Consider the following 26,554-nt stretch of genomic DNA (forward strand, 5'->3'; position numbering starts at 1 on the left):
TACATACTAAAATTAATTATAAATTTAAAATTATAGTTTTTTTTAAAAATATTCAAACATCTCTTATTATGTCAATTAATTATGAATCAAAAAAATATAATTTGTATTATAATTTATATGATTTTTGGATAAATTCGTAGAAATGTAAAATTGAAAACGTGAAATTAAAAAGTAAGTATTAATAATTTATGATATAACTGTAATTTTAAATTTATAATTGATTTTTGACATGTATGAGAGTATTTAAATATTTTTAAAAAATTATAATTTTAAGTTTATAATTAATTTTAATATGTATAATGAGTGTTTGAATATTTTTTAAAAAACATGATTTTAAATTCATAATTAATTTTAATATATAACATAAATATTTAAATATATTTTTACAAAACCATAATTTTACTTTATTTTTAATTTTATTTTTAAATTTTTCATTAAAATCAATCATATTAATCCATTATATACCACATACCATGATAAATTATATTTCAAATTAATTATATAAATTAATTTTTTCATAATCAAATTGACCCTTAGTCTCATAGCTGCCAACCATCGAGATATCTTGAACAATTAAAAAAAAAAACCCTGGATTTATTAATGTTTTTACCTTAATGTCAGCGAACCGAACTGGGCGTGGTTTATTTCTTGGAAAGTAAATATCAAATCAAATGTCTAATCGTCAATGCCTAGCATCCTTAACCTAATATAAATTAATTCTAAAGCAAACTTTGCTGTCTTCTGATAGAATAAATACCCACAATTTGATTGAAAAGGGGGATAAAATTTAAAACTCGAGCGTGCCACGAGTTCAATTTTTTTTTTTTTTAAAAAAAAGTAACATCTCGACTATTCAACACCCGACTGAGAGGAACTGGTCGAATCTTTCGTTAACCTTGTATAACAAGCAAGATGAACACACCCCGATGCAGCCAAGAGTCAAGAATATGCACAATTTACATTTACTGATCCACGAGAGCCGGTATACCCCGTCCCTTTAAAGAAGGACAAGGCACGGTGAATATCCTTTTACAATGATGACGCTCTAAATAATAGCTCGGTTCGCCTCATTCGGGATGAGAAGTCCAATAAATTAGCCCACTGCATCCAAAAGTTTGAGTTAACCGGCAATTCAAGCAACAGGTTAAGAGCCACGCAATGGTCTGTAAATAGGTAGGGCACTCATTTTTATTAAGGCTATTCAAAATAAAACCAAATCGAATGAACTAAATTAAATCCACTAAAGAGAAAAAATCCAAAAAAATTTTCACACGTCAAAATTGAATAAATCCGTTTGATTTTCAATTTAAAAACAAACCAATGAATTTTTTTTTTAATTCCGCCAACTTCTACAATATCATCCATGACTATTTGTGTAGTCGCCAGATACAGATAGGTGCTTGTTCAGTAGTGACATGCCTCCTGCTTATTGAGGTTTGACATGAAGGTGTACTAATAATTACTTTTGTTTGTAATTAGCCACAGCGCGAGTGAGTTATAGAGAGAGCAGTGATGTGCCTACTAGTACTTATCAAATCAGGAAAAAATAAAAAATAAAATGAGCCAAACTGACAATAACCTAAGATCAATTTCTATCTTGCAAAATTCACCTGTTCAGCTTGGTTCTAATCCAAAATCAAGTCAAAGCAAATTGAATCTTTGAATACGCCTGCTCTTCATAGACATTTAGTTATTGACAGACCCACTTTTGATGCAATCCAAAAACCCGTTTCCATATACGATGTAAAATTGAGTTGTAAAGTCTACACGATTTTAATTGAAATCGAGTTGACATTATATCCTCATAAAAAGGTTTTGGTATAACTTGCAACTCCTCTGTCCAGACTTACAACTCGATTGTTTAATATTTACTTCAAAATTTAGAATTGAACTATGTAGCTGATCGAGCAAGAACATTTTTGTTTATCAAGCTTGTTTTCCTTTTTAGTTGACACCTAAAGACCTTGAATCTTGTTTGTCGTTTTACAAATTCAAGAAACTTGTCTGTCATTAATCTCTAAACAAAAGAGTGAAGGACTTAATTGTCATTCTTCCAATTTCTTATATCCAACGAGCAAAACAGAACCACTACAAGTAGAACGTAAAAGAACTTGTAGCTTATGTAAAGAGGAAAATTCTGAAGTGAACCAGGGGCAGGTAGACAAGGACACAACAGTCAGGATGATGGGAGTATGGAGCAAACCAGAATGATGGGCGTACGTGCACTCTAAGAATTTCTTAGTGGCGGCAAGAAGGAGCAGAATATTATTTAAAACCAATAATGAAATGCTTTAAACATCACTTACCTGATTAAGACAAGCACACACTGCAAAACACCTGCAGCTCCCGTCCACACTGAAGGGGCAGATTTATCAATTGAGTCTTGAATGAGTAGACCGACTGATGCAGCTAAAGAAACAAAAGATATAACATATGCAAAGAAGAGCCACAGCTTCAACCTATTAACAAGAAATAATTAAAACTAATCCTCATGGCAACCAATGAGTAATGTTATTCTTCTTTTGCCATTTTCGGGCTACACAACAAAAAACATAATATGGAAATAAGGCAAGTTCATCATAGAGTGATTAATAACATTGAACAGATGCTGACAAAACACATTCAAATATGCATAAAGTCTATTTAAAAATTGTTATCGGCCCTAGATACTGTTGCACGAAGCAGTTATAATGAGAGAAATAAATCAACTGATTAAATTTGATCAACTCGAAAAATTGGATGAACACTAGCAGGTCACCTCTTGAAATAATGGAAATGACATATTCTAAGATTCTCACGTGACAAACTCTGGTTGAGAGGGTGGAAAAGGCAACATGCAGCAATATCATAGATATAACTTCACTTTTCCCCTTGCATTTCACATTCACATGCAAATTAAGTAAAAGTTCACAATTACAATGGTCTCAAACATAGTAAAATATCCGCCAACCATTGAGCTTTAGATGATTCCAAGTTTGCATCTCCAACAATAATTTCTGTCTCACAGAAAAACGACAATATGCCACAAGCCCTAAAAACACAATTACACTAATAGGCAGCAATTATCAAACAGGAACCTTTTTCTTTTCTGTTAATTTTCTACGAATGGAATTTGAACTTGAATTCTCCAGCCTGGGAGAAAATTCAATTAGTACTAAGCCAAACTAATTGGTAGCAAACAGAAACTTCACAAGTGAAAGATCCAAAACCTAGAGCTAATTGCAACTGTTCCATAGGTAGCGTAGAATATGGACTTTAAAAAGTACATAAAGACACTTCTTATCTCCGGTCACAATTGATTCTATCAATTTATTCACTAGTTGATAATTTCTTGTTTATCGAACCACCATCTGCCAGAATAACAGAGAAGGGTTAATGGTAAGACATCCTCTCACATAATTCTTTATAACATGTCAAGTATCTGCTTGCAAGGTCTGAGTTAGTATAACATGATGATAACTTCTTATATTGCCAGCTGGCACCAGTGAAGATGCAGTGACAATTAGTGCCTTTGGAGTACTGCATAGAGCATTTAACTTTGCATGAAAGGTAAGCCTATGGCAAATAAAGCATAAAACAACGTATTAATAACCGAGTAAACTTTTTAAAGACTAAAAATGTCGCTCTTGTGAATTATAAGTTTGCAAAGCTATATACACGGAAAATTAGCAAGTTCTACCAAAATTATCAAATTGCACACCTATAAATCAAAGGCGAAAAGTTCTACCAAAGATTAATTACTTATTTAATTTAATCATAGCCTTCCTCTAATTCTCAGCCTATGGGTCAGAAAACTATTGATTCGCCACAAATTAACGGGTGCTTGTCATGTCATTTCCCTCCTCCTGAGCATCTGACTAATCAATTAAATTATTTGATATGAGATGGTTGCACTCTTATGTCTGATCTTGTGTTTTTTTTTTTTCCTTTCTTTCTTTCTTTGTTTTTTTTTTTTATGCCTCTTTTGCTGCTTTGTTTCAAGGTCTCTTTGCAATCGTTCTAGCTTGCGATGAAAACTTTCATATTATTATTATTATAAAAAAATTAGAAAGTACTTAAAAATACACGCAACCACTGAACCACACCGCAGCTACTGCCTATACTCAAAACCTTACAATTCATTCTTTCCAACTTTTTTGCCCTTCAAAAATTAAGACAGACACGTCCATGACATGAACAGTGAGTCATAGACATCATCAATAAACCATGCGAAATTATTTACCAATATTTAACTCAAACATATCAAAATCACTAATTAAGAGCTAAAAACCCAGAAAACCGCCATTTCCAAGAGATTTCTAAAAGGCCTCGGGACCCTCCAAATAGATTGATTGCCAGCGTTTTGCGAATGGCTCGAAGTAAAAAAATTTATAAAAAAAAAAAAAGGCCACACAGCGGATATATTAATAAAAAGAGCATTCTAGCCACTTTAGAATGTGCAGAAATTCAGTGTTGAAAGAATCAGCTAGGATTAAGAGACTGTCCTCGTTAAATTGAACTAATAGGAGAGTTTGAACTTGGATACAAGATAACAGATAAGTCAGGAAGCGTAGATCAGATGATCACACTGCTAAAACACATACCTCCACTCTCCTTCGTCATAGGGAGAGTAATCAATGTCTTCTTTCCTGACGCAATTGAACATCAGGGCCACTAAAGACGCAAAAATTCCTTTACATAATACACAATAATCAGCCGCATAATTGAAACCCTAATGGGGAGAAACACTACAATCATAAAAAAGAGATGATAAAGAATGGGAGGGGAGACGAACCAGGAAGGTAGTGCAGGAAAGAGACCTTGACGGAGCTGCAGACCACGGCGTCAACCCAGATCCACCAGCCGGCGCCGAAGACGGCCCCGGCGACGCCAGGCCCAAAGATCGCCCATAACTCAACTACGTCCATGATGAAGATGTTGATCTAGTAACTAAATTTACGTAATTTAATACTCTGCTCAATTCACTTCACCAGTGCTTGTGCATAGCTGAAGCGCTGAAGCTCCGAAGCAGTGCCGTATCTTCCAGCAGCCAGAGTTCTGCGAATGACGTTGGTTCCTTCCCAACCCGGGTACACTTCAATTCTATTTAATGTCCGGACTCTGGAGAAACTACTTCTGCTAACTAACTATTATTATTACTGTTACTATTATGATTTTTACGCATATGCCAGATTTATAACTCGGGCCATGCACGACAATGTTTTAATTTTAAAAAATATAAATATAAATAAATATTAAAAGTTTATTTTAGTATTGTTAATATAAAATGCATTGCTTCTTCCTCTATTTTATAAGTCACAAGATATAAACATATATTTTACTTTTAAATTTTCATTTTCATGCATTTAATCATTAATAGATAGTTATTGAATTAAAATATTATTCTTAATATATTTTTTTAAAATTTCTATTTATATTTTAAATTTATTAGTTATACTAAATAATTTATTTATTATTTTTGAAATAAATTAAATAAATACTCTTTTTTTTTCAAAAAATTAAGGCAGTTTTAATTGAAATTTACTTTTTAATGAAGTAGTTATTTATTTTTAAATTAATATAATTTTTTTATATTTATTTTCATTTAATAGAATGTTTCACTCTAAAATAATATAAAGTAATTTATCTATTAAAGATACTTTTAAAAAAGATAATGATTACATCTTAAAATATTAAAAATATATTATATTTTTCAGCATGCAATTCTTTAAAAAATATTTTATAATTTTTAATGGAAAGAGTAAATTTTCTAAAATAATATTTTAGACATGTATATGAAAAAAAAAACCTTAACAAAATAAGAGATAGATTAGTCAATATAATTTATGTTTATATTCATTTAAATTTTATAATTTTTTTAAAATATTTTAAAATGATTGTCATACTTAATTGTTTAAAGTTTTTTTTTTGGCAGACAATTGTTTAAAGTTCCTTAAATTATAAAGTGATCTGATAGGTAAATAGATCATAAGGGATAAATTAATAATTTAAAATTTTTAAATATAAATTCAAATAATAAATTAAATCTTTTATAATATTTAACACAATATTCCTAATAATGTTAAAAATGAGACTAAAGTGTAAGTTTTAAAAATAAAAAAGTACTACAATGAATCATATTACAATTTATATTATAATATTATTTATAAATTATAACTACAACAATTGTAAATCAAGCAAATAGTATGATTCATATTATAATATCATTTATTAATCATATGTACGAAGGTATTATATCAATTAATAAAGCATTACAAGTAATGCAGTAATTATTAACAAAAAAATTAGGTGTGTAATATAAGATAAATTTATTAACATTATATAATTAACTCGAGACTCATAATTTTTCTAGTCAGACTTAGAAAATGTAATTAGATAAATATTTTTCATAAATTTTCAAGTCATAATCTACTCTTACATAGGGGTGTTCATGGAGCCCGGTTGCCCGACACGCCGGCCCAAACCCGATAAAATTTTGCCTAGCCCGGCCCAAAAAAAATAGCCCAACATGATTTGGGCATTTTTGGGCTGGGCTGATATTCGGGCAGGGCTGGGCAACGGGCAAGGTATGCTGCCCTGCCTGTTTGGCCCAGCCCGAAATGTGTTCATATATTTTTTTTTGAATCCAAATTGTGGATCTGCTGTCTGCTTGAGTCCATCTGCCTAGCGTCCACAGCCCAACTCCAGCATTTCAATCAACATTGCAGTGCAGACTTAGAGTCAGGCAGTTAGCGATAGCGTCCCTCCCACCTCTTATTCTCTAATCTCTAACCCTAGCCGTTTCTCTACTCTCCACTCCAGAGTCCGAACTCTAGAGTCCCGGCGGTGTCTCAGGCTCAGCAATCAGCAATAGCATCATTGGATCAGCGACCCAGTGTCCCACAAGGCAGAAGCACAGACCAATACTGCCACACAGCTCAATCTTCAACCTTCATTCTTTAATCTCGTCTCTTGTCGTGTCGTTCTCCCCTCACACTGCCACACCTTTACTTGCCTTCGTTCTCCCCTCGGCCCTCACACAATCTTTATGGTTGCCGTCATTCTCCTCTTTCCCCTTTCCCTATTCGAGTATTTCTCATAGTCACTCTCTTTGACCGTTCGCCATCAGTCTCCACTGGCAGTTTGGCACGATATCGTCCATTCAGCGTTCGTCAACTCCAGCTGTGCGTGTTAATAGATTGCATGTTCTTCGACTTTATCTGTCCTGTTCACCTGTTTTGCTGTTCACTCATCTCTGTCTCCAGTCTCCACTCTTAAATCTTATTCAGTTCGCGTCTGCCCAATGCCCAAGTTTTCAATTTGCTCTTCTTCATTTTTTTAGTGCAATAATCCTTCAATAGCAGTTACAAAATATATATGTACCTAGAAAAGTACTTCATTGGAAACATAATGACATATGAACCTAATAAATCGAGGATGATATGCTCTATAGTTTCCCCAGTACTAGAACTCGCCTCATATTGAATATACCTTATGATCCTATTTCATAGTTTTTAAATTCATAAAAAAGGGTCAATTACTTGGATTGTCATGATATATATATATATATATAGAGAGAGAGAGAAGAAATATTACATGCCTGTGTTTGATGTAGGAAGAGTTTGCAAAGTAGATAGGAGAACCCAGTTGAATAATGAGAACACTTGGGATTAAGGTGGAACTTGGATAATGTTCAATGTCTCTGTACAAAGTCGAGTCTAGTATCTTCCAAGCCTGCATGATTTTTCCATATTAGTCTTTGATTTGATTTGTTTCTGTCTGAAAAAAAAAGCTTTGTTGATGAAAATAATGATATGAGATTGTGAGCGCAATTATGAGTTGAGTTCTGACTTTATTGTTATAGATTATATTATAATGTATTAATGTTACATATATAATACATTACACACACTTTATCTGATTTGCTATTGATTTGATAAATGAATTTTATCCCAATTACTGTATAAGAAGAAAGTTGTTGAAAATGGCAAATTTCTTGTTTCCTAATCTATAATCATTGCTTTTACATGACTGTTCTACATCTCTATTATGTGTATTTCTTTGTAATTTTTATATCATTGAATAACAAGCTTGATTTTGTATTTTTATGAAATTTGTGGTTCTGTAATTTTGTTATGCTAGCATGGAGGATCAAGCTTCAATTGCATCACCTTTTGAAACATCTCAAACACCAATCCCTACTGGACCTTCCCATTCACCAACCCCTACTGGACCTACACAAACCCCAACCCATACTCCTCCTACACAAACAGCAGCCCCTCCCCCTCTGCCTCCCCCTCCCCCTCAATCTGTCCCTCCACCTGCACCTCCTTCTCTTCCCCCTCGTGCTCCTCCCACCCAAACTTCCACAGAACATGTTACACAAGTAACAGATGCTGAGAGAAGGGGTCGAAAAAGGAAAGAAAAGGAACCTAAACATACATCGGAGGTGTGGGATTACTTTATTAGGTTGCCTATAGAAGAAACTAATGGGGAGCATAAAGCAGCATGCAAGTTTTGCCACACGACTTATGCTTCTGATCCATCACGCCATGGGACACATTCTTTATTGAGGCACATCCCAAAGTGTCCAAAGAACCCTCACAAGGCTACCAAAGATAAGAAACAAGGAATGATAAATTTGTTATCAGGTAGGACAAGTGGGCAAGAAAAATCTTTAGTCACTCACTTATATGATGAGAAGAGGTGTAGAAAAGCTCTTGCTGAATTTATCATTTGTGATGAGCAGTCGTTTAGAATTGTTGAGAAGCCTGCATTTAAGAAGTTGTTGAATGAGTTTGAACCTCGCTTTCCAATCCCTTCAAGAACAACAATTGTGAGAGATGTGTGGCAGCTATATCTTGGTAAAGTAAAAGTGCTAAAGAAGATCTTGAAGCAATGTTCTAAGCGTGTTTGTCTCACGATAGATTGTTGGACGTCAAACTAAAATTTCAATTATTTATGTTTGACGGCACATTTTATTGATTATGAATGAAAGCTTCATAAGAGGATCCTAAGTTTTGTTATGATTGAAAATCATAAAGGTGAGACTATAGGGAAGACCATGGAGCAATACTTGTTGGATTGGGGTATTGATAAGGTGTTTAGCATAACTATGGATAATACTTCATCTAATGACACGGCTTTGGGATATCTTAAAAGGAGGTTGAGAAGTTGGAAGGGCTTGATTTGTGGAGGAGACTATCTACAATTAAGATGTTGTGCACATGTTCTTAATTTGGCGGTCAATGAAGGCATCAAACACATGAAAGATAGTTTTGAAGCCATTCGAAGTGCTGTGAGATATGTTCGGTCTTCTCCTTCACAGTTTCTAAAATTTAAAAATTGGGTTGAATCTGAAAAAATAGAAACCAAGAGCCTTGTCTGCCTTGATGTTAGCACTCGATGGAATTCAACATATTTGATGTTGGAAGCTGCAATGAAGTTTCAAAAGGTGTTTGAGAGGATGCGTGATGAAGATAATGACTATATTGCATTCTTTAGCTCTAGGCAAGAGGGAAATGTTTTCTCTGGCCCTATTCTTGATGATTGAAAAAATGCTAAAGTCTTCATCAAATTCTTGAAGGTCTTTTATGACATAACTTTGAAATTTTCAAGCTCCCTTGTTGTAACATCAAATGATTGTTTCCACTAAATTGCTCGTGTTCAGCAAATGTTGCAAAAGCATATTGGAAACAATGGTAATACTTTTTTGGGAGATATGAGCTTTAAGATGCATCTAAAGTTTGATAAGTACTGGGGTCATGCAGATAATATGAATCCATTATTGATTGTGGCTGTGATCTTGGAACCTCGATACAAATTAGTTTATGTAAATCACATGTTTGAACTCCTTTTCAGTAACCCTGTGGAATGTGCATTGATGATGGAGAAGGTCAAAACTTGTTTGTATCGACTGTTTGATGAGTATTCTGTTGGGGTTCTTACTGAATTAGGGCCTACCCATACAAATAATGCATCTACAAAATCATTGCCCTCTCTTGATGATGATGATGACGACAACATTGAGGATCCAGGGGCAATGTGGTTAGAATCTTTGAAGCAAATAACTTCAATAGATCCACAAAGTGAGCTAGATAGATATCTTGCAACTGATTCTAGAGCTGAAATCTCATCATCTGATTCTGAGTTTGACATACTATCATGGTGGAAAGCCAATTCTGAAAAATATAAAATTCTCTCCCACATGGCACGAGATGTATTGGCTATGTCAATTTCTACAGTGGCTTCTGAGTCTGTATTTAGTACTGATGGACATATAGTTGATCAATATAAGAGCTCTTTATCTCCTAAAATGACAGAAGTATTGATTTATAGGCAAAATTGGCTGCAAAGTGGGCAATCTCTCTCTGAGTTGGTTGATAAGCTCCATGAGTTTGATAACTTTAATGAGACAGAAAATATTATTCAGCTTACAAGTAACATATTTTTTTTCTAAAGTTTACACATGCACACATACACCCTTTATTTTAGTTTTTATATTAATGTAATTTTTTTTTAGTCTTCAGATGCAACACTTGGAGGGGAGAATGCGGCTGCTAGTATTGATTGAAGTGTTTCTTTACAGGTATATCTTGACCCTTTATTAACTCTTTGAAAAATTAAATAAGTTTGTAAATTTGGTTAAGTTGGATGAAGTGGACACTAGTGATAGGTCCCTTATGCTTTGCTATTTACCAAAGTTATGCTTCGACTACTGTAGATTCCATTTCTTTTGACTGCTTTTATCTAGAGGAGGCCAAATTTGATGTATTCCAGAGCAAATGTTGGCTTGCATGTGAGTTTCCTTTTACTCCATTCAAGATTCACCATGCATTTGCCTTGAATAAGGATTTTAATATGTTTAGTTATGACATATTTCTCCTCTTCCATTCATGCAGGTTGAGAGTTGGGAAGAAGTCTTTTGTGAATTGGAGTCTACTCTTTCAAATTGTTGTTTTCTTATATGATGCTCCAAGTTTTTATGAATTTTGTTGTTTTCAATGATCATAACTGTTATTTTGGATTCAATTATGGATAATTTGATATTGTGACTGTTACCGTTATTGTGGATTTATAGTTTTTGACTTTATAGATGCTATTTTGAGTTGACACATAGGACTATTATTGATTTGTGAAAGTTTTATTTTAAAATGATAAAAAGAGTTGTGATTTAATGGGCAGGGCAATTATTTGATGGGCTGGGCAAAGCTACCCAACTAGCCCTGCCCAGCCCAAACTAATAGGGCATTTTATGGGCTGGGCTGGGCTTCGGGCTGCATTTTACAGCCCATTCATTCTTTGGGCTGGGCATCGGGCAGGCTCCTGCCTAGCCCTGATCTGCCCATGTGCACCTCTACTCTTACATATACATAATAAAATAATAGATTTCATATCTTATGCATTTGAAGAATATGAATAAAAACTTGTTTTACATATTCTCACACAAATCTGTTACCATGTATTAATAATAAATACATGGTAAATTATTTTTATCTAAACCATATTATTATCCCCATATAAATTTTATTGCATATCAAACACCTATTATTTTTATTAAAAATTGATAACCACCTTCAAATTTTATTATGGATTGTACATGATCTTTTAAAATATAAAATTTTATTTTTTACACTTTGTCTAAAATTTTAATGTAACACACTAAAATTCTTTTTTTTTTAATAATTTAACTCAACCATAGTTGGGTTATAGCCACCCAACACATTTTTATATCAATAATTTCGATATAAAATATTTTATAATTGGCTTCAACTCACACACTATAATATTTCAGATAAATTTTTACCTCCCACATGCCATTAGGCTAAATCACATTTGTCCATCCTTATACTCCCAACAAGTAAACTAAATCACATTTGTCCATCCTTATACTCCCAACAAGTAAAATAAGCAATTTAGTCAATTTTCAACACAAGCCAGTTATTTGGCCTTATAATCATGCCATTTTAACTAATCCAAAATAAACCAAATATTAAAATTACAGTCATTCAAATTGTACCAAAAATAGAAATAGTTTGAAAGACATGATTACATTTATATATTCATATAATTGACAATAAATAAAAAGCCCTAATATTGGCAATATAACACATTATAAATCATAAATTAAATACCCAAAAGAGACAGTGGATCTATACCACTAAGCCTCTGGGACTCCTCCACGTGTCACTCGTGGCTCTTCTCCTGAAAATTGTTAACCACATAATGAGACTCAAAAATCCCAGTAACCAAAGCCAATTTATGATAGTGTATACAAACAGTTAAGTGTGTGCTTACTAAGTGAGAATTAAAAATAATATAATTCCAACAAATATAAGAAATATTATAATAAACACAAACAACCATCCTTATATCCCTCCATTAACCTCGAGCCGTAGCCCTCACTCGGTACTAAATTACCCGGCCAAAGGTAGATTAGCCCGAGCCCTTACAAACCACCTATTGAGCTCCAATAGAGGCGTACCACGTGGCACATAAATACAACAATAATAGCAAATCTCCCAACACCTCCCACAATAATCAAATAAATTTATAATAATATTGCACAATTATATAATATTACAAAATTTATAATTTTCTCAATAATCACCCAATTAACAAGAAGTAACACTAATCACAAATTAAAAGCATGGTTACCTTGTGGCTTTTTCAATAAATTATTCCTTAAAATTTCTCTCTCACCACAATCTTCACCAGTAATACAATCTACAAATAACATATTATTTATAAATATTAGTTTCAATTTTTGAAACTAATAAAATAATTCTAATAATAGAATTAAAAATATAACATAATTCATAATCTCAATCTTAATACAAATCTATAGTTAATACTATTAAGTATAATTTTTAACTCCTCTTTTAATTATCAATAAACATTGATAATCTAAAAATCAAATTTTAAACTAATTTCTATTATCAAAATTTTCTTTTTATTTTATAAATTCGTACCTAAAATACCCAAAAATTAAAAATTAAGTCTCTAGCTTAGAATCATAATCCTATAACCATAATAATTCATTTCTCATCCCAAATAATCATCTAAACCTCAATAAATCAACATATATTTTCAGATCTAGTTTAGAATTTGATCCATAAGCCATAAATTCAAAGATCATTAACAAATTTATACTTTATAACATTTATTATACTACTGACAACCTCAAAAACCATATTTATTCAACATAAATTCATCCCTCTTTCAGATCTTAAATTTTCTACCACTACAAACTCAGAAACTAAAGAAGAAGGATGACTAAGAAAAATTTTTAGAACACTTACTTAGTCTTGAAAAGCTTAAAATCACACCCTAAATATCCTATTAAAAACTCTTACCTTAAAACCCAGCACCGGTGAATTTGGCTCACAGATGCTCTCTCTGTCGAAGCTCACGCACGAAAGAAGGAATGAAGAAATGAAGGAACAGGTGAGTTTTTATAAAAATTCAGTGGGTCCCACATTTTTTTTAATTATTTTCTCTCTCTTCTTCTTCTTCTTTTTTTATTATTATTTTATTATTGTTACTGTTGAGGCGGCGGATGAAGCAAATTCGTTTTCTTCTTCTTCTTCCTTTCTTTTTTTTATTATTATAATAATAATAATTTAATAATATTATTTTATTATTATTTTATTATTATTTTTATTTTTTTTAATTATTTATTTTTTTTAATTATTTTTTTTTAATTTTATATTAACCCAAATTAACTATTAAAATTTATATTGGGATATTACATTTAACATTTACAAATGTAGGTTCTGTAACGTCATCTCCGACATTACTAAACATGTAGAATATCAGACACAAAATACCATTGTGATAATCAGGAATAATTAAATTCCTTAAAAATGATTATCATAACACAAGAGTTATGAAAAAATTAAAGAAGTTGGGATCCCAAGAAAACTTTTTTTGAAATGCCGTTTGAGCTCAAACTATAGTTTAAAATAAATTATACAAGACAACAAAAGCATAGGAACCCAAAATAGCCCTAAGAAAAACAATCATAACAATCTAAAAAATTTCATATTTTTGCTTTGTCTGCCACGACACAGGCCTCACCCATTGCTAGAGAAAAAGTTTCAAGGTAAATGTGTCATTTAACCCTTAGTTAAATTTCAATTAACAGTCAACATTTATAATTTTTAATGCTAGGCCAAAAATGCTATCTTTTTAAAAAGTTCGAGGCAAAATGTTTCAAAAAAAGTTTAGGATGTCAGGCATTCCTGGAGAAAAAGTTTTAAGGCATTTTTTCCCTTTAACCATTTTGTAAAACATATTTTAAGAATAAAAAAATAAAAAACATACATTTTTCATGTTATTTCTTGTGCTCCAAAACAATAATATCAAAATACCAAAAGGATATTTATATTTTTTATTCTCTATAACAATATTTAATTTTTTTAATTTTTTAAAAGCATGTTATCAAACATATTTTTATTTTTATTTTTATTTTTCTCTGAAAAAAATTGCTCCCAAAATAGGTTGTTAAACAAGTCCCAATTTTTTTTTCTTGTATTGTAATCTACATTTGCATGTATCAACAAAATGCAAGTTTTCGATGTCATTTAATGTACATTGGCTAAAAAAATGTGATTTAATATTTGTTTAAATCAAGAAAAACATTATTTTTAGTCCTTACATTTTACTTGAGTTTTCATACAAATTCTTACACTTTATTTTTTGTCTTCTAGGTCTTGCACTTTTCTCTATTTGCAAAATTGGTCCTTGTATTTTTAAAAAGACGTTGATGTGGCACAAACAATGTCAACAATGCTAACATGTCAACTAACATCGTTAATTTCATACTTACGTTACAAACTGATATTGACATGGAATTTTGTAATAATCAAAAATAAGAAAAAACTACATTAGATGAAATAAAAAGGCTGACCCAAACTTTTTAAATGATTAACAAAACGCACAAATTTCGGCCTTTCTTTTTAAATTTTTCTTATTAAAAATTCTATGTTAGTATAAGTTTAACACGTAAGCATAAAATTAATTGTATTGACTGACACGTCGACATAAAATTAATTGTATTGATTGACACGCTAGCATTATTAATATTGTTTATGTCATGTCAACATTCACTTGAAAATGTAGAGAGTAATGTTGTAGGTAAAGGAAAATGCAAGGACTTGGAATGTGCACGGACCTATAATAAAACTAGAGAAAAGTGTAGGGACTAAAAGTAATGATTTCCCTTTAAAATATTATCATTTCAAGTGTAAGTTACATTATAGTACTTTTCTCTACCTTGATTGCAATTGTTTGGGTTAAAATATGAGACATCGCTCAGATAGGTCATAGGACTAGTTGGGTTGAGTAACTAAGAGTCAAGTCCAATATGAACAAAAAGGCCGGCCTCAAAGCTCAATAAAAGCCACAATAAAATAAACATGTCAAAATCCCGCCAGTTATAAACATTAAACTGCTGGCACAAGAAGACACGATCTTAAGTAATTCTGAAATTTGCAAACATCATGCCCAAGTATCTCGATGAGACAGGTTGATTACCAAAAATAGAAAACACGAAATAAAGACTGTGCCATGAGTTTCACAAGATCCCTGATTCCTTAGCAAAACGTGCTAGGTCTTAAGGGAGAGGCTACCACCATTTTGATATATAAATAAAAGACGAAGACACAGAAGAAAGGCAGTCAACACTCGATTAAAAACTTGCATTTTTATACCTTTTAGCCTTTAGTTTTATCAATTAATTTTACTTTCAATTTAGACTTATAACTTCTCACATTTTAATAAAAATCAAACACTTATTCTACTAAAGTCTTGTGTATCTTTTACATTCAAGTAAACTGTGGTAAGGGAGCTCGGGACCCTTTTGTTATCAATTGAGACTCAGTATCTCTTGCACACCTAGTATTTATTGTTCACCATGAACAATTTTTAGCATGCCTGGTGGGACATATATAACAAAGATGACAAGGATGAGAAAGATAAAAGGACTAATAAAATAGGTTCTAGTTCTCACGAACCAAAAAGGACCTTTGCACACGCAGGTTCAAAATACTTAGTGCTTGATATTGAAGCAGCTGAGAGCATCGTGAGCACATAGTTTCAATGTAACAGGTAGCAGTAGCACCAGTGGTGGTTTAACACTAGGAAGTGGATAAGCTAACCTATTAATCATATCTAATAGTCCCGTGGCAGAAGTGCTGTGGGAAATTCAAGACCAGATGGATAAGCAGCTAGAAGAGAACCAAAGATTCTTTGTGACACCACGCCTGATTGTTTTTTATGAACAATTTTTAGCATGCCCAGTAGGACCTGTGTAACAAAGATGGCAAGGATGAGAAAAGACAAAAGGATTGACAAAACAAGTGCTAGTTCTCATAAACTAAAAGAGACCTCTACGCATGCAAGGTCAAAACACTTAGTACCTGATGCTAAAATAGCTAAGCATTGTGAGTATATAGTACTAATGTCAACAGGTAACAGCAGCATAAGCCATAGTTTAAAGCTTAGAAGTGGACAAGCTAACCCACTGATTATATCTAACGATCCCATGATAGAAGTGTTGTGGGGAATTCAAGATTGGATGGATAAGCAACTAGAAGAAAATCAAAAATTCTTTGCACTATCCTTGGAAACATCATAACATAAGGAGAAAGACCAATAGTAGATCATGATATAGGCTCTACATGATGGCATGAAAAATATAGCCACATCATTAAAAAGCACTCCTTTAAAAGCATGCTCAAATTTAAGGCCGCATAGAGGACAACAAACAAGAATCAATATAGATGTTGGCCTTCGGGGTCACCCACTTGTAAGGGACATCCTTAACTCTTAATTTTTTGCTCACACTAATCCTTTAAGTAATTCTTTGTATTATTTACAAAAGCCTGACATGAACGGCTCGGGGGGCATAGCAATGGTCCCAGAGTGTTATAACGAGTTTTAGAACCAACTGGTGAACATGGAGGCCTTGAGGGATGCTATCCAAGATATATACGGACTGGGGCTAAGGCCAATTAGCCGCCTTACCTTCTCAAAGTCATATCTGGAGTGTATAGATAGAGACAATCCATACCCTTGAGGATATAGGATCCTTGACTTCACACTGTTTTCAAGGGACGGAATGCAATTGACGCTGGAGCACATTAGGAGATTCACAATCCAATATGGGGAGATTGCCAACTAGAGAAACTTTGCCAACTTAAAACTGAGATAGTTCCCAAACATTCTCACAGGCTTGGCATTCACATGGTACACTTCTCTACCCCGTAACTCAATCATCAGCTAGATGGAAATGGAGCATAAGTTCCATATCTAGTTTTACAAGATAGAGTCAGAGGTTAACATAGCAAAACTCTACAAACTCACCCAACGAGCTAGAGAGACGACAGACCAATACTTGGTGAGGTTCAAACGACTGAGGAGTAGGTGCTATGTGCTGCTTCCAGAAACTGAATTCGTCAAGTTGGCACCAACAAGACTGGATATAAAGCTTTGAAAGAAATTTTAGGGGATGGAATTTTGATATTTTTATGAGCTCACGGCCAAAGTATAGGGATGTGAGGAATTGCTCAAGGAAGAGGACCATCGCCGACGGACTACGACAGGAACCTATTTTAGGAACCTTGACGTGGCGGCGGTAGAAGTAAAAAATGCTAGGAACTACACATGCTTAGTTTTGATAAAGAAGGCCAGAGATATTCCCAAAAGGCCAATGCCATTGAGTACACCTTTGACACTATCAAAACAGAGGAGATGTTCAATTTTCTCCTAAAAGGAATGCCATTCAATATTTGTTGTTCACCATGAACAACAATATTCCCTATTTTTGTTTATAAAATCAGTTTCAACATGTTTTATCAAAACAAAAACAAATATTAAAAATAATCAACTCTGTCTAAAAATTTAATAAGTTATCAACGTTACTTTAACAACACATTTCTCTCTTTAACATTTAATTGAAGGTCAATGAAAAAATTTGTGAAATAATTTATTGATGTAAATTATAAATATGACAAAAAAAATCCCCTCGCTGCTCTATAAATAACCAGAGGAGTATAAGTCATTGTTAATTAGTTCACTAAAATATTAATTTTCTAAATTTTTATATCCTTTCAATCATACTTATGAGTAAAATAAATATAAAATTTGACTTATTCAAAACAGTTTTATTAATTATTTGAGCATAGGTATAGTAAAGTAGGAATATAATTAGAAAAATAGATAAAATTTATGCAACAACCCATAATTAGAATATGTAATGGAGAGGTGTGAGGAATGCGTTATGTCATGTCATGTGCAATTATCAAGGGTGAAAATTGGCTAGATTGAGTTAGACTTTAGTTAGGTAGATTTGAACTTATGTGGTACTCCCTCCAGTCCCATTTTTATAAGTCACAATTTAAAAGGTTTATTTAATCTTATTTATAAGTCGTAGTGTAGTTTTTTTTAGTAAAGATATTTCTAAACTTACCTTTCATGAGGAAAAAAGTGATATAACATTATTTTTTGAATTTGTTATATACAAGTATATTTAAAATTCTAAACACTTTAATTCCTTATACTTTTTTTTTGCATTGACATTTAAGAGGTTTGTAGAAATGATTTATAAAGAAGATCGAAGGAGTAAGTCAGAAATCCATGCCTCACCTAGAATCTATATAAGGCTTTTTTTACTGTTCATATTTAAACCTACCTAAAGCTCAACCTAATCTGGTAACCTATTTAAAAAGCTACTTGAAAAAAAAAGTCTTTTTAAATAGGCTTACACACAAAATTTAATTTATCAATTACAATATATAGTAATAAAGAGAACTTACTAATTCTAATACAAAGCAACAATAAAATAATAACATTAAAATTAATATATAAGTCTAATTTAATTAAAAATAAAAAAGAATGGATTGATTAAAAATTAAATAGTGAAATTAATATATGTGTTACATAATTATAATATAATATAATATAATATAATATAATATAATATAATATGTGAATAGAGCCACCTGTTAATTTCATAGGTTAGAATAATAATATAGTATGTCAATATGAAATTATATAGTATGTTAATAGAGCCACCTGTTAAATTCATAGGTTAGACCTTGAATCTGGCCACAGACAATTGTATCACATTGCTAGATACCACCCAATTCTCTATGCTATCCAGATGAATCTCCTATTCATCGATGAAAATACATGGGCTAGTGTCCCCAAGGGTCTATCAAATGGCTCTCCCTTGGTCTCCTGTATAGAGCACTAGCTTAATGTTCATCAATTGATACAATGACAATTCCATAAGCTTAACATCCTCACCTTGGACCAATACTCGAAGGTATTGGCAAACATTTTCTTCACGTCATTTTTCAAGCCATTAATAGGCAAGAACATTATGGCATTCATTTTGAATATTGTGAATATCTTTCCTTTTGCTTCTCACTGGATTTTGATTAGCAAAGGAAAGTAGACGCCGATGCAAGGAATACATTCAAAAAACCTAAGGTCCTGTTTGATATGCAAGCCTTAATTTAGAGGGATTAGTATTGGGATTGGTAATAAGATTGGTATTGGGAATGAGACTTTAAAATTATGTTTGGTATGAGATAATACTTACAAAGAATAATTATTTTTATTTATTTTACAATTAAATATAAAGTATGAAAAGACCATACTACCCTTAAAATTTTTTTAAAAAATTGGAACACCTTCTCTTGAAAACCATGGCAGCCCAAGGTTTATCTTCTCCATACCTTCGCGATTGTGCATCTTTTAAGAGAGGGAGATTGAGTTTGGACCTGTAAGCGAAGGAGATGAAAGTGGTTGCGAGATTTAAGTGACAGTGGCTGCACGATTAGAGAAGAAGGCAGAGATGATTGCGAGATCTAGAGGTCAGTGGTTGCAAGATCGGATAAGGAGAAGGCAATGACGATTGCAAAATCTAGAGGCTGTGGTTGCGAGATTAGAGAAGGAGAATGTGTTCGTGTTGGCCAATGGCTACGAGATCGAAGAAGACGAAAGTGGAAGGCTAGACATGTACAAAAAATGGAGGGTATTTTGGTTTAAGAAAATTTAATCCCAAGCTTAAATTTTTAATACCACCTTTCCCATGAGTTTCATTAATCGCATCTATATAGGTTTCATCATATCCAAAAATTAAAAAATCCATCATATCAAACATTGTATTTGTGAATTTTTTTAATATTAATCTCAATCTCAACCTCTCAATGCCTCATACCAAACATAGCCGGAGGTTATAACTCAATAAGCAAAAGCAATATTGTTTTTACATGCCACTGGCAAAATTACTCAATTCTCAAAAGAATTGGTTGTTTATGAATTTCATGTAGATATGTGTGAATAAGTTTATTGTACGAAACCTGTATGTAATTTTCCTGTACATAAAGGGAACAGTAAGTCGGTGAAGAGTACACAGTTCGGGCTGTTCGGCTATCCCCGCCCCCTTGCTTCATGCTTTCCCGTTCCGTTTCTTTGTTTTGGCGCCTGAATCCGTTGTATCGTCGGGGGCTTGGACAGGAAAATGGGATCGCTGGAGACACCGACGAGGGTAGAGAACGGTTCTGCCCCGTTAACCGGCACCGGTAAAATTTCTTCTGGCGATGGGGAGCCTGTCGAAACTGCGTCGGAGAAGCCGCTGGAATCCGATACTCCAAAGAAGAGGAGAGCGTCTTTGCCTCCCCTGGATGTTGGCACTCGGGTCATGTGTCGTAAGAGGGACGGCAAGCTTCAACCCGTGAAAGTCATCGAGCGCCGCAAGATGAGTAAAGTGCGTCCCATCGATTACGACTATTACGTCCATTATACCGAGTGTAAGATCTCCTTTCGTTGTTTCTCTGGCCTTGCGCAATTTTACTGGTTAGGGTTTTGGTTATGAAGTGGCTGAGAGACGCATTTGATCTTAGCTGAGTGGTTATGAATCTGGAATTTTATGTATCTGCGTTTCTTCTGGATGAGACGTCGAATTGTCGTTGTGACTGTGATGCTTGGCATTTGTTTGATTCATTTCGCCATAGGTTTTACTAAAAGAAACACTCGATCCATGCAATTCCTGTCAGCTTTTTGTCCCAATTCTTGCCATGCCATTTTTCTTAACGTGGGCAGGAACTCTAACTAGTGGTAGCAGTTGGGTAGTCTCATACGCGTATGTTGTTCTTTCTGGCAGTCAATAGGAGGCTTGATGAGTGGGTGAAGGTTGAACAACTTGATCTTGATTTGGTGGAGGCTGTTGACGAAAAGTTGAAGGTAATGATTTATGTTCTCCAAATTGTTTTAAGCGTCTGTGCCTTGGAAGCTTTTGTGGAAAAACGGATTTGTAGGTTTCATTGAAACGATCAATGATATTGTTTTTTTAAAAAATTATTCTGCTCTCGTTCGTTTATCTAAAGCAGTGGAAGATAGCGAGTTATATAATTTCCCATCGACTGGGCTTTGCTTCTCTCTGGAAAATAAATGGAAGAGAGAAAGTAAATTGTAAGAAGTAAAACGTGTGTGTTTTGTCAATAATTTTCTTCCCTTGTCTTTCCGTTTTCCATTTTCCAAACAAAGAGGTACTCTTATTGTGTATGAATGACTCTATTTTGCATGTGTGGTTTTTTCAGGTGACAAGCTTGGAGATGACACGCCAGCAAAAGAGGAGGATTGATGAGACGCACCGTGGAGGTATTCAACATGTATTTTTTGACAAGAATCAAGTAATGCGCAAGCTCAAAATAACACCTTCTAGGCTTAAAGATTTGTGATCTTTCTATTTACATAGTTACTCGAAGAATAGGAGCTATTTGAACTTCAAGTCATTGGCATGAAAATTGGGATAGTAATCAGATTAAAAATTGCTGCAAACGTTTTACTGTTTTGTGGCTATTTAGTATTTAAAGTTTGTGTGGAAAGGAGGGAGTGGGGGGATTAAATGAATCCCAAAGTCACATGAAATTGAAATACGTAATTTTGATGAGTGCCATATAATCTTGTGATAGCAAGTTAGAGTGACAGAGTTCTGCTTTTTATTCGCAAGTCTGACCACTCTTGAATGTGAAAGCAATGGATTTTATTATTAGTCAAGCTGTTTCTGCCTTGCTGCAGCTGTTTCCTCCATGTGTATGAATGTGTCTTTTGCTCCATATAGGGCCATGAGAAGCTTGATGCTTTGCTGCCAGCTTACGAGAACATGAGGAATTTACAAAAGTGAAGAATATTGCTGCCATTAAATTAGGAAGATATGAGATTGAGACACGGTACTTCCCCCTTCCCATCAGAATACAATGACTGTTTGAGGCTGTACTATTATGAGTTTTCCCTCGATTTTATGAAGTGCAAAGAACAGCTTCAGAGGCATATGGTGAGCTGTGCCTCAAATATTGCTTCCTTTCCCCATTATGATTTGAGTGATTATTTATTGCTTTGAACAGGAATGCATATCTTTCAGTCGTCGTATCCCTTGTTCTGCTCCTCTTCAGGCATTGCTGTTATTGTTTGCTTTTTCTATTTTCTAGTTCTCTTTAATTGCTATTCTGTGGTATTGTCATGTGAAGTGGAATATAAACTTGCATTAAATCTTATTTTACCCTGAGATCCTAATCATCTTAATGTTTAGACTTGCTTTTTTGCTTGTTTTAAATGTTGTCTGTACAAATTTTTGTCTGTATTAATGCTTCATGCCATTTTAATGTTTGCATAATGGTATGATCCTGTTATGATATGCAAACCTTTTTCTCTTGAATCTACCCCTCCCCAAATGTGGGATTTCTTTTCTTTTCTTTGCAGGATGAAGTAAGTGCGTAAAAGGGTATTTGAAACTTTTTTCTTAAAAAAAATCTTCCAATTCGCTCTAATTATTCTCTCCATTCACCAACATGACCTAATCTTTGATGACCATTAGCTGTATCTTGAATGATCATAGCTCTGAATTAAGTATTACTGTGGCTTGTGACTTTTTGATTATTTGTCTGTCACAAGTTAATTCATATGAATTCCATGAAAATCATCTTTATCTGTTGACTGCATGAATTCTTGAATTACCGGTACAATTGGAAGCTGATTTAAGGATACCAATCATATGAATTTTCCATCAAATACGCTGAAGGAAGTTGACCTGAACTTGAATAAACTGTTGTGTGGTTGAAAGGTCTACACTCCCAGGTGGTCTTATTTTTTAAAAAAGAAACTAGCAGAGTGAGCTGAACTTTTAATTGACCTTCAGAGCTATGGTAAATGTTCTTATGTTGCTTTATTGGAATTGAAGAATTCATAATTTTAACTTGCCCTCCTTCTTTCTCGAAAAGGTTGTCAGTTTATATAATCTATGTAATGATGTGAACTATCTTCAATGGCCATTACCTTTCTTCCAACATCTCTTTTTATCATGCAGAGGCAAATGTGATCTCAAGCATCCTCCTGGTGATGAGATATACAGAAGTGGTACATTGTCAATGTTTGAGGTACATTTTTCTCATTGCTCTAGTTATTAATGTTGATGGGCATCTTATAATTAGTATCAAAACTAATCTATGTTTGTGTTTTTCTTGTTTTTCGCACCCCATTACCTTACCTTCATTTTATGGAGTCTTGAATGAGTTATTACTTCACCTATCTTCAATTATCTAGAATAAGTTAAGTGGGTGCAAGAGCATTTAAATGCTGTAAATGGTGATTGAGGAGCGTGATCCTGCTGTCCAATATTGGATTTCAAGTATCTTATTGTTGCAACCTTGGATTCTTTATTTTTTTGGAAGTTTCTGGTCACAGCTGAAATTCCTAAGCATAACAAGGAGGTTTGCCTGATTTTCATCTTGTTTGATGCTTGATAACATCAATTTAATTTGGATAGAGGCCTATGGCGCTTTAAAGAACCAGGTTATTTCCATTTTATAGATATTTGATTCAATTTTCTAAGCTCAAATGTGCATGAACAAGATAATATTGCATTTTATAGGTATATATTGTTGCCAAGGAAACGTTTCTATCAGAGTGTGCCTTATATATTACATTCATATAATAATATGCTCTTCAAATTCACCAATTGTTTGAAAGTTTCGGTCAAAATTGGATATTAATCTGAAACCTTTGTAATTGTTTACATTTGGAAATTGGTGATGCAGTTCTATTGGGCTTTGATAACATTGATTTTTTGCCTATTTTTTATTATACCAGGAGTGTATTGAGAGAACATAATCAAAGGGTAATAATGGGCCCCTGTTCTTCACACACCTGCTGCAGGTGTAGAAAGTGAGCTAGGACTGAAGGTAATAGTGGGGAGATGGGAGAGGCAGTTACTGAAGAAATGGGAGAATAGGGTGGTTAACTCTAAAGCCATCATTAGTAGCATTACCTCTAGTTTCTAGCAGTTATTATGATTGTTAATGAGTAGTTATTATTGTGCTATAATCTAGGTGCAGTTCTTAACAATTGCATTGTATATATTTCCTTTGTTAAAAAATGTAAAGTATTTTTAATCAAATTACACATTCCATTGAGTCAGTTAATTGTCTTTAATCTAATATCATCTTTTCATATTTGCCTTCATTTAATATGGTATATCACTTAAACGTAAAGGGTTGAGTGATTTATTTATTAAGGGTATTTTTGAGAAAAAAAACTCATTAATTATTACACATAGTAAAACTAAAAATGCCTTGTACTTTTTAACATTTAATGTAAAAAAAAATGTCTTATATTTTTTAATGGGGGAATATCTTTAAGAAATAGTTGCAGTAGGATTCAGACTCGTGATTTACCTTTGTGTTGGGAGATTCTCCTTGGTCTGGTGAAGTAATTGGTGTTTTCAGATCCTGACATTATTTTCTTCAATAGAATTTTTCTCTACTTTCCATCTTAAACCCAGACCCTATCGTACAAGGGGACGAAATAATCACCCTTGGATCACAAACCAATGATGTAAGTTAAATGCAGGAGTCACCTTAATTGTGTAATTAATGCCATCCTTGGTTCTCGCATTAATTATTCTTGTATTTATTTCAAATCTAAGGGCGACCACTTTTCTTACCTCCTCTCACGTCAGATAACTCCCTTGATCTCTCTCTCTCTCTCTGCGTGCGCATGCATGAATGTATGTATGATTATTTGTATTTTATGATTGTCTTTAATTATTATGCTATATCCGCAAACAGGTTGATGGCAAAAAGAACAAGGTTTATGGGCAGAATCTCTGTTATTTGGCCAAGTTGTTTCTTGATCACAAGACTCTGATGATGTTGACCTGTTTCTGTTCTATGTTCTGTGTGAATGTGATGATCGATCATCGAGGATGCCACATGGTTGGCTATTTCTCCAAGTTAAATGTATCCTTGTTGTCATTGCTGTAGTTTGGCATGAGAAGCTTCAAATTCTTATATCATGCAATTTTGCACTCTGTTATTAAAAATGCCAATCCTATTTATCTGCACACTGTATGCAACCAGCAATGTAAACATATTCTGCAGATTGCTTCATTCGTGTAATTATTTTAATTAATTGTAAACTTCCACTTTTGAAGGAGCCAATCTTATTGTTTTCAGACATTAATTCTGTGACTGGAAGCATGAATGTGATCTAGCTTAAATATTTGCAATCTTCTCTATTATCTCCCGTGTCCTTTTATTGTTTGTCTTTTTCATTTTGAATTTATGAACAATTTTATTGATTTGAACTTTTGATTTTAAAGGAAAAACATTTAGAAGAATCTTATGATCTGGCATGTATTCTCACCCTTCACCCTAACAAAGGAAAGGATGTGACAAATTTTTAATTGCTTTCTGTAAGCTTGTTAAGGTTAGATGATGGATTTCGTTGCCTTGTTTAAATGTTTTAAACAACTCCGCCTATGTTTTATAGTCACTCTTAAGCTCAGATAAAGGAGGAGGATTGTGTTAGACTCTCAATAGCCAACGTAAAATTTTGTTGAATCTCACATAGATACAGACAGTAGAGGTTTTTATGTTAATGTTAGGTTGTTGCCTGTAAGTAACGTGTTGTATGGCTCAAGTGCAGCGATAAGTGAGTTAGGGTAGCTGCATCGACGCCCGAATATAGTGTTAAATGAGTAAGGACTACTGTATTATTTTAGACGAGCGTGGCTAAAAAAGTTAGTCCATGTGAGCATGATCAGACTTGGTATTTGAAATGTTGAGACTTTGGCTTTGGTAAATCTATGGAGGTGGTAGGAGTTATGATTTAGAGAAAAATTAATATCTTGTGCTTGCAAAAAACTAAATGGGTTGGTGAACAAGCTAAGGATATTTAAGGTTTCAAATTTTAGTATACTGAGAAAGTAAACACACGTAATGAGGTAGGTATCATTGTCAATAAGGAATGAAAGAAGAACATGGTAGAAGTTAACAGAATTAGAGACATAATTATTTCTTTAAAAATGATCATTGAATGGAAGATTATCAATATTGTCAGCATTTATGCACCTTAAATTGGGACAAAAGTCAATCTTAAAGAACTATTTTAGGAAGACTTGAAGGGTTTGGTCGAAAGTATATCACATAATGAAAAGATCTTTATTGGAGAAGACTTTAATGGACATGTCGGGAGGGAGTCAGGTTATTACACGAGGGTGCATGGT

The 26,554-nt window shown here is 33.3% G+C and overlaps 2 protein-coding genes across 11 annotated transcripts; one reads left to right on the plus strand and one right to left on the minus strand.

The window, feature by feature from the left end:
• Positions 1-676: 676 nt before the first annotated feature.
• Positions 677-5,077, minus strand: LOC129301782 (uncharacterized). Its single transcript, XM_054940372.1, has 4 exons — positions 4,775-5,077; positions 4,584-4,671; positions 2,307-2,459; positions 677-1,101 (listed from the first exon to the last, which is right to left on the minus strand). The coding sequence occupies exons 1-4, from the start codon at positions 4,905-4,907 to the stop codon at positions 1,068-1,070; spliced, it is 408 nt and encodes a 135-aa protein (XP_054796347.1). The 5' UTR covers positions 4,908-5,077; the 3' UTR covers positions 677-1,067.
• Positions 5,078-20,351: 15,274 nt separating this feature from the next.
• LOC129303555 (putative MYST-like histone acetyltransferase 1) lies at positions 20,352-25,560 on the plus strand. 10 transcript variants are annotated; one of them, XM_054942942.1, is made up of 7 exons: positions 20,352-20,801; positions 21,155-21,234; positions 21,591-21,651; positions 22,115-22,327; positions 23,357-23,426; positions 24,139-24,230; positions 25,116-25,560. In XM_054942942.1, the coding sequence occupies exons 1-4, from the start codon at positions 20,513-20,515 to the stop codon at positions 22,120-22,122; spliced, it is 438 nt and encodes a 145-aa protein (XP_054798917.1). In that variant the 5' UTR covers positions 20,352-20,512; the 3' UTR covers positions 22,123-22,327; positions 23,357-23,426; positions 24,139-24,230; positions 25,116-25,560. The 10 variants fall into 10 exon arrangements, with proteins under 10 accessions (XP_054798917.1, XP_054798913.1, XP_054798914.1 ...); XM_054942938.1 differs by having other exon boundaries at positions 23,357-24,230; XM_054942939.1 differs by having other exon boundaries at positions 23,357-23,841; positions 24,139-25,560.
• Positions 25,561-26,554: the final 994 nt, after the last annotated feature.

This window comes from Prosopis cineraria, unplaced genomic scaffold (assembly GCF_029017545.1).
Source record: "Prosopis cineraria cultivar Desert tree isolate PC_DT_omini unplaced genomic scaffold, ASM2901754v1 PC2, whole genome shotgun sequence".
Taxonomy (NCBI): Eukaryota; Viridiplantae; Streptophyta; class Magnoliopsida; order Fabales; family Fabaceae; genus Prosopis; species Prosopis cineraria.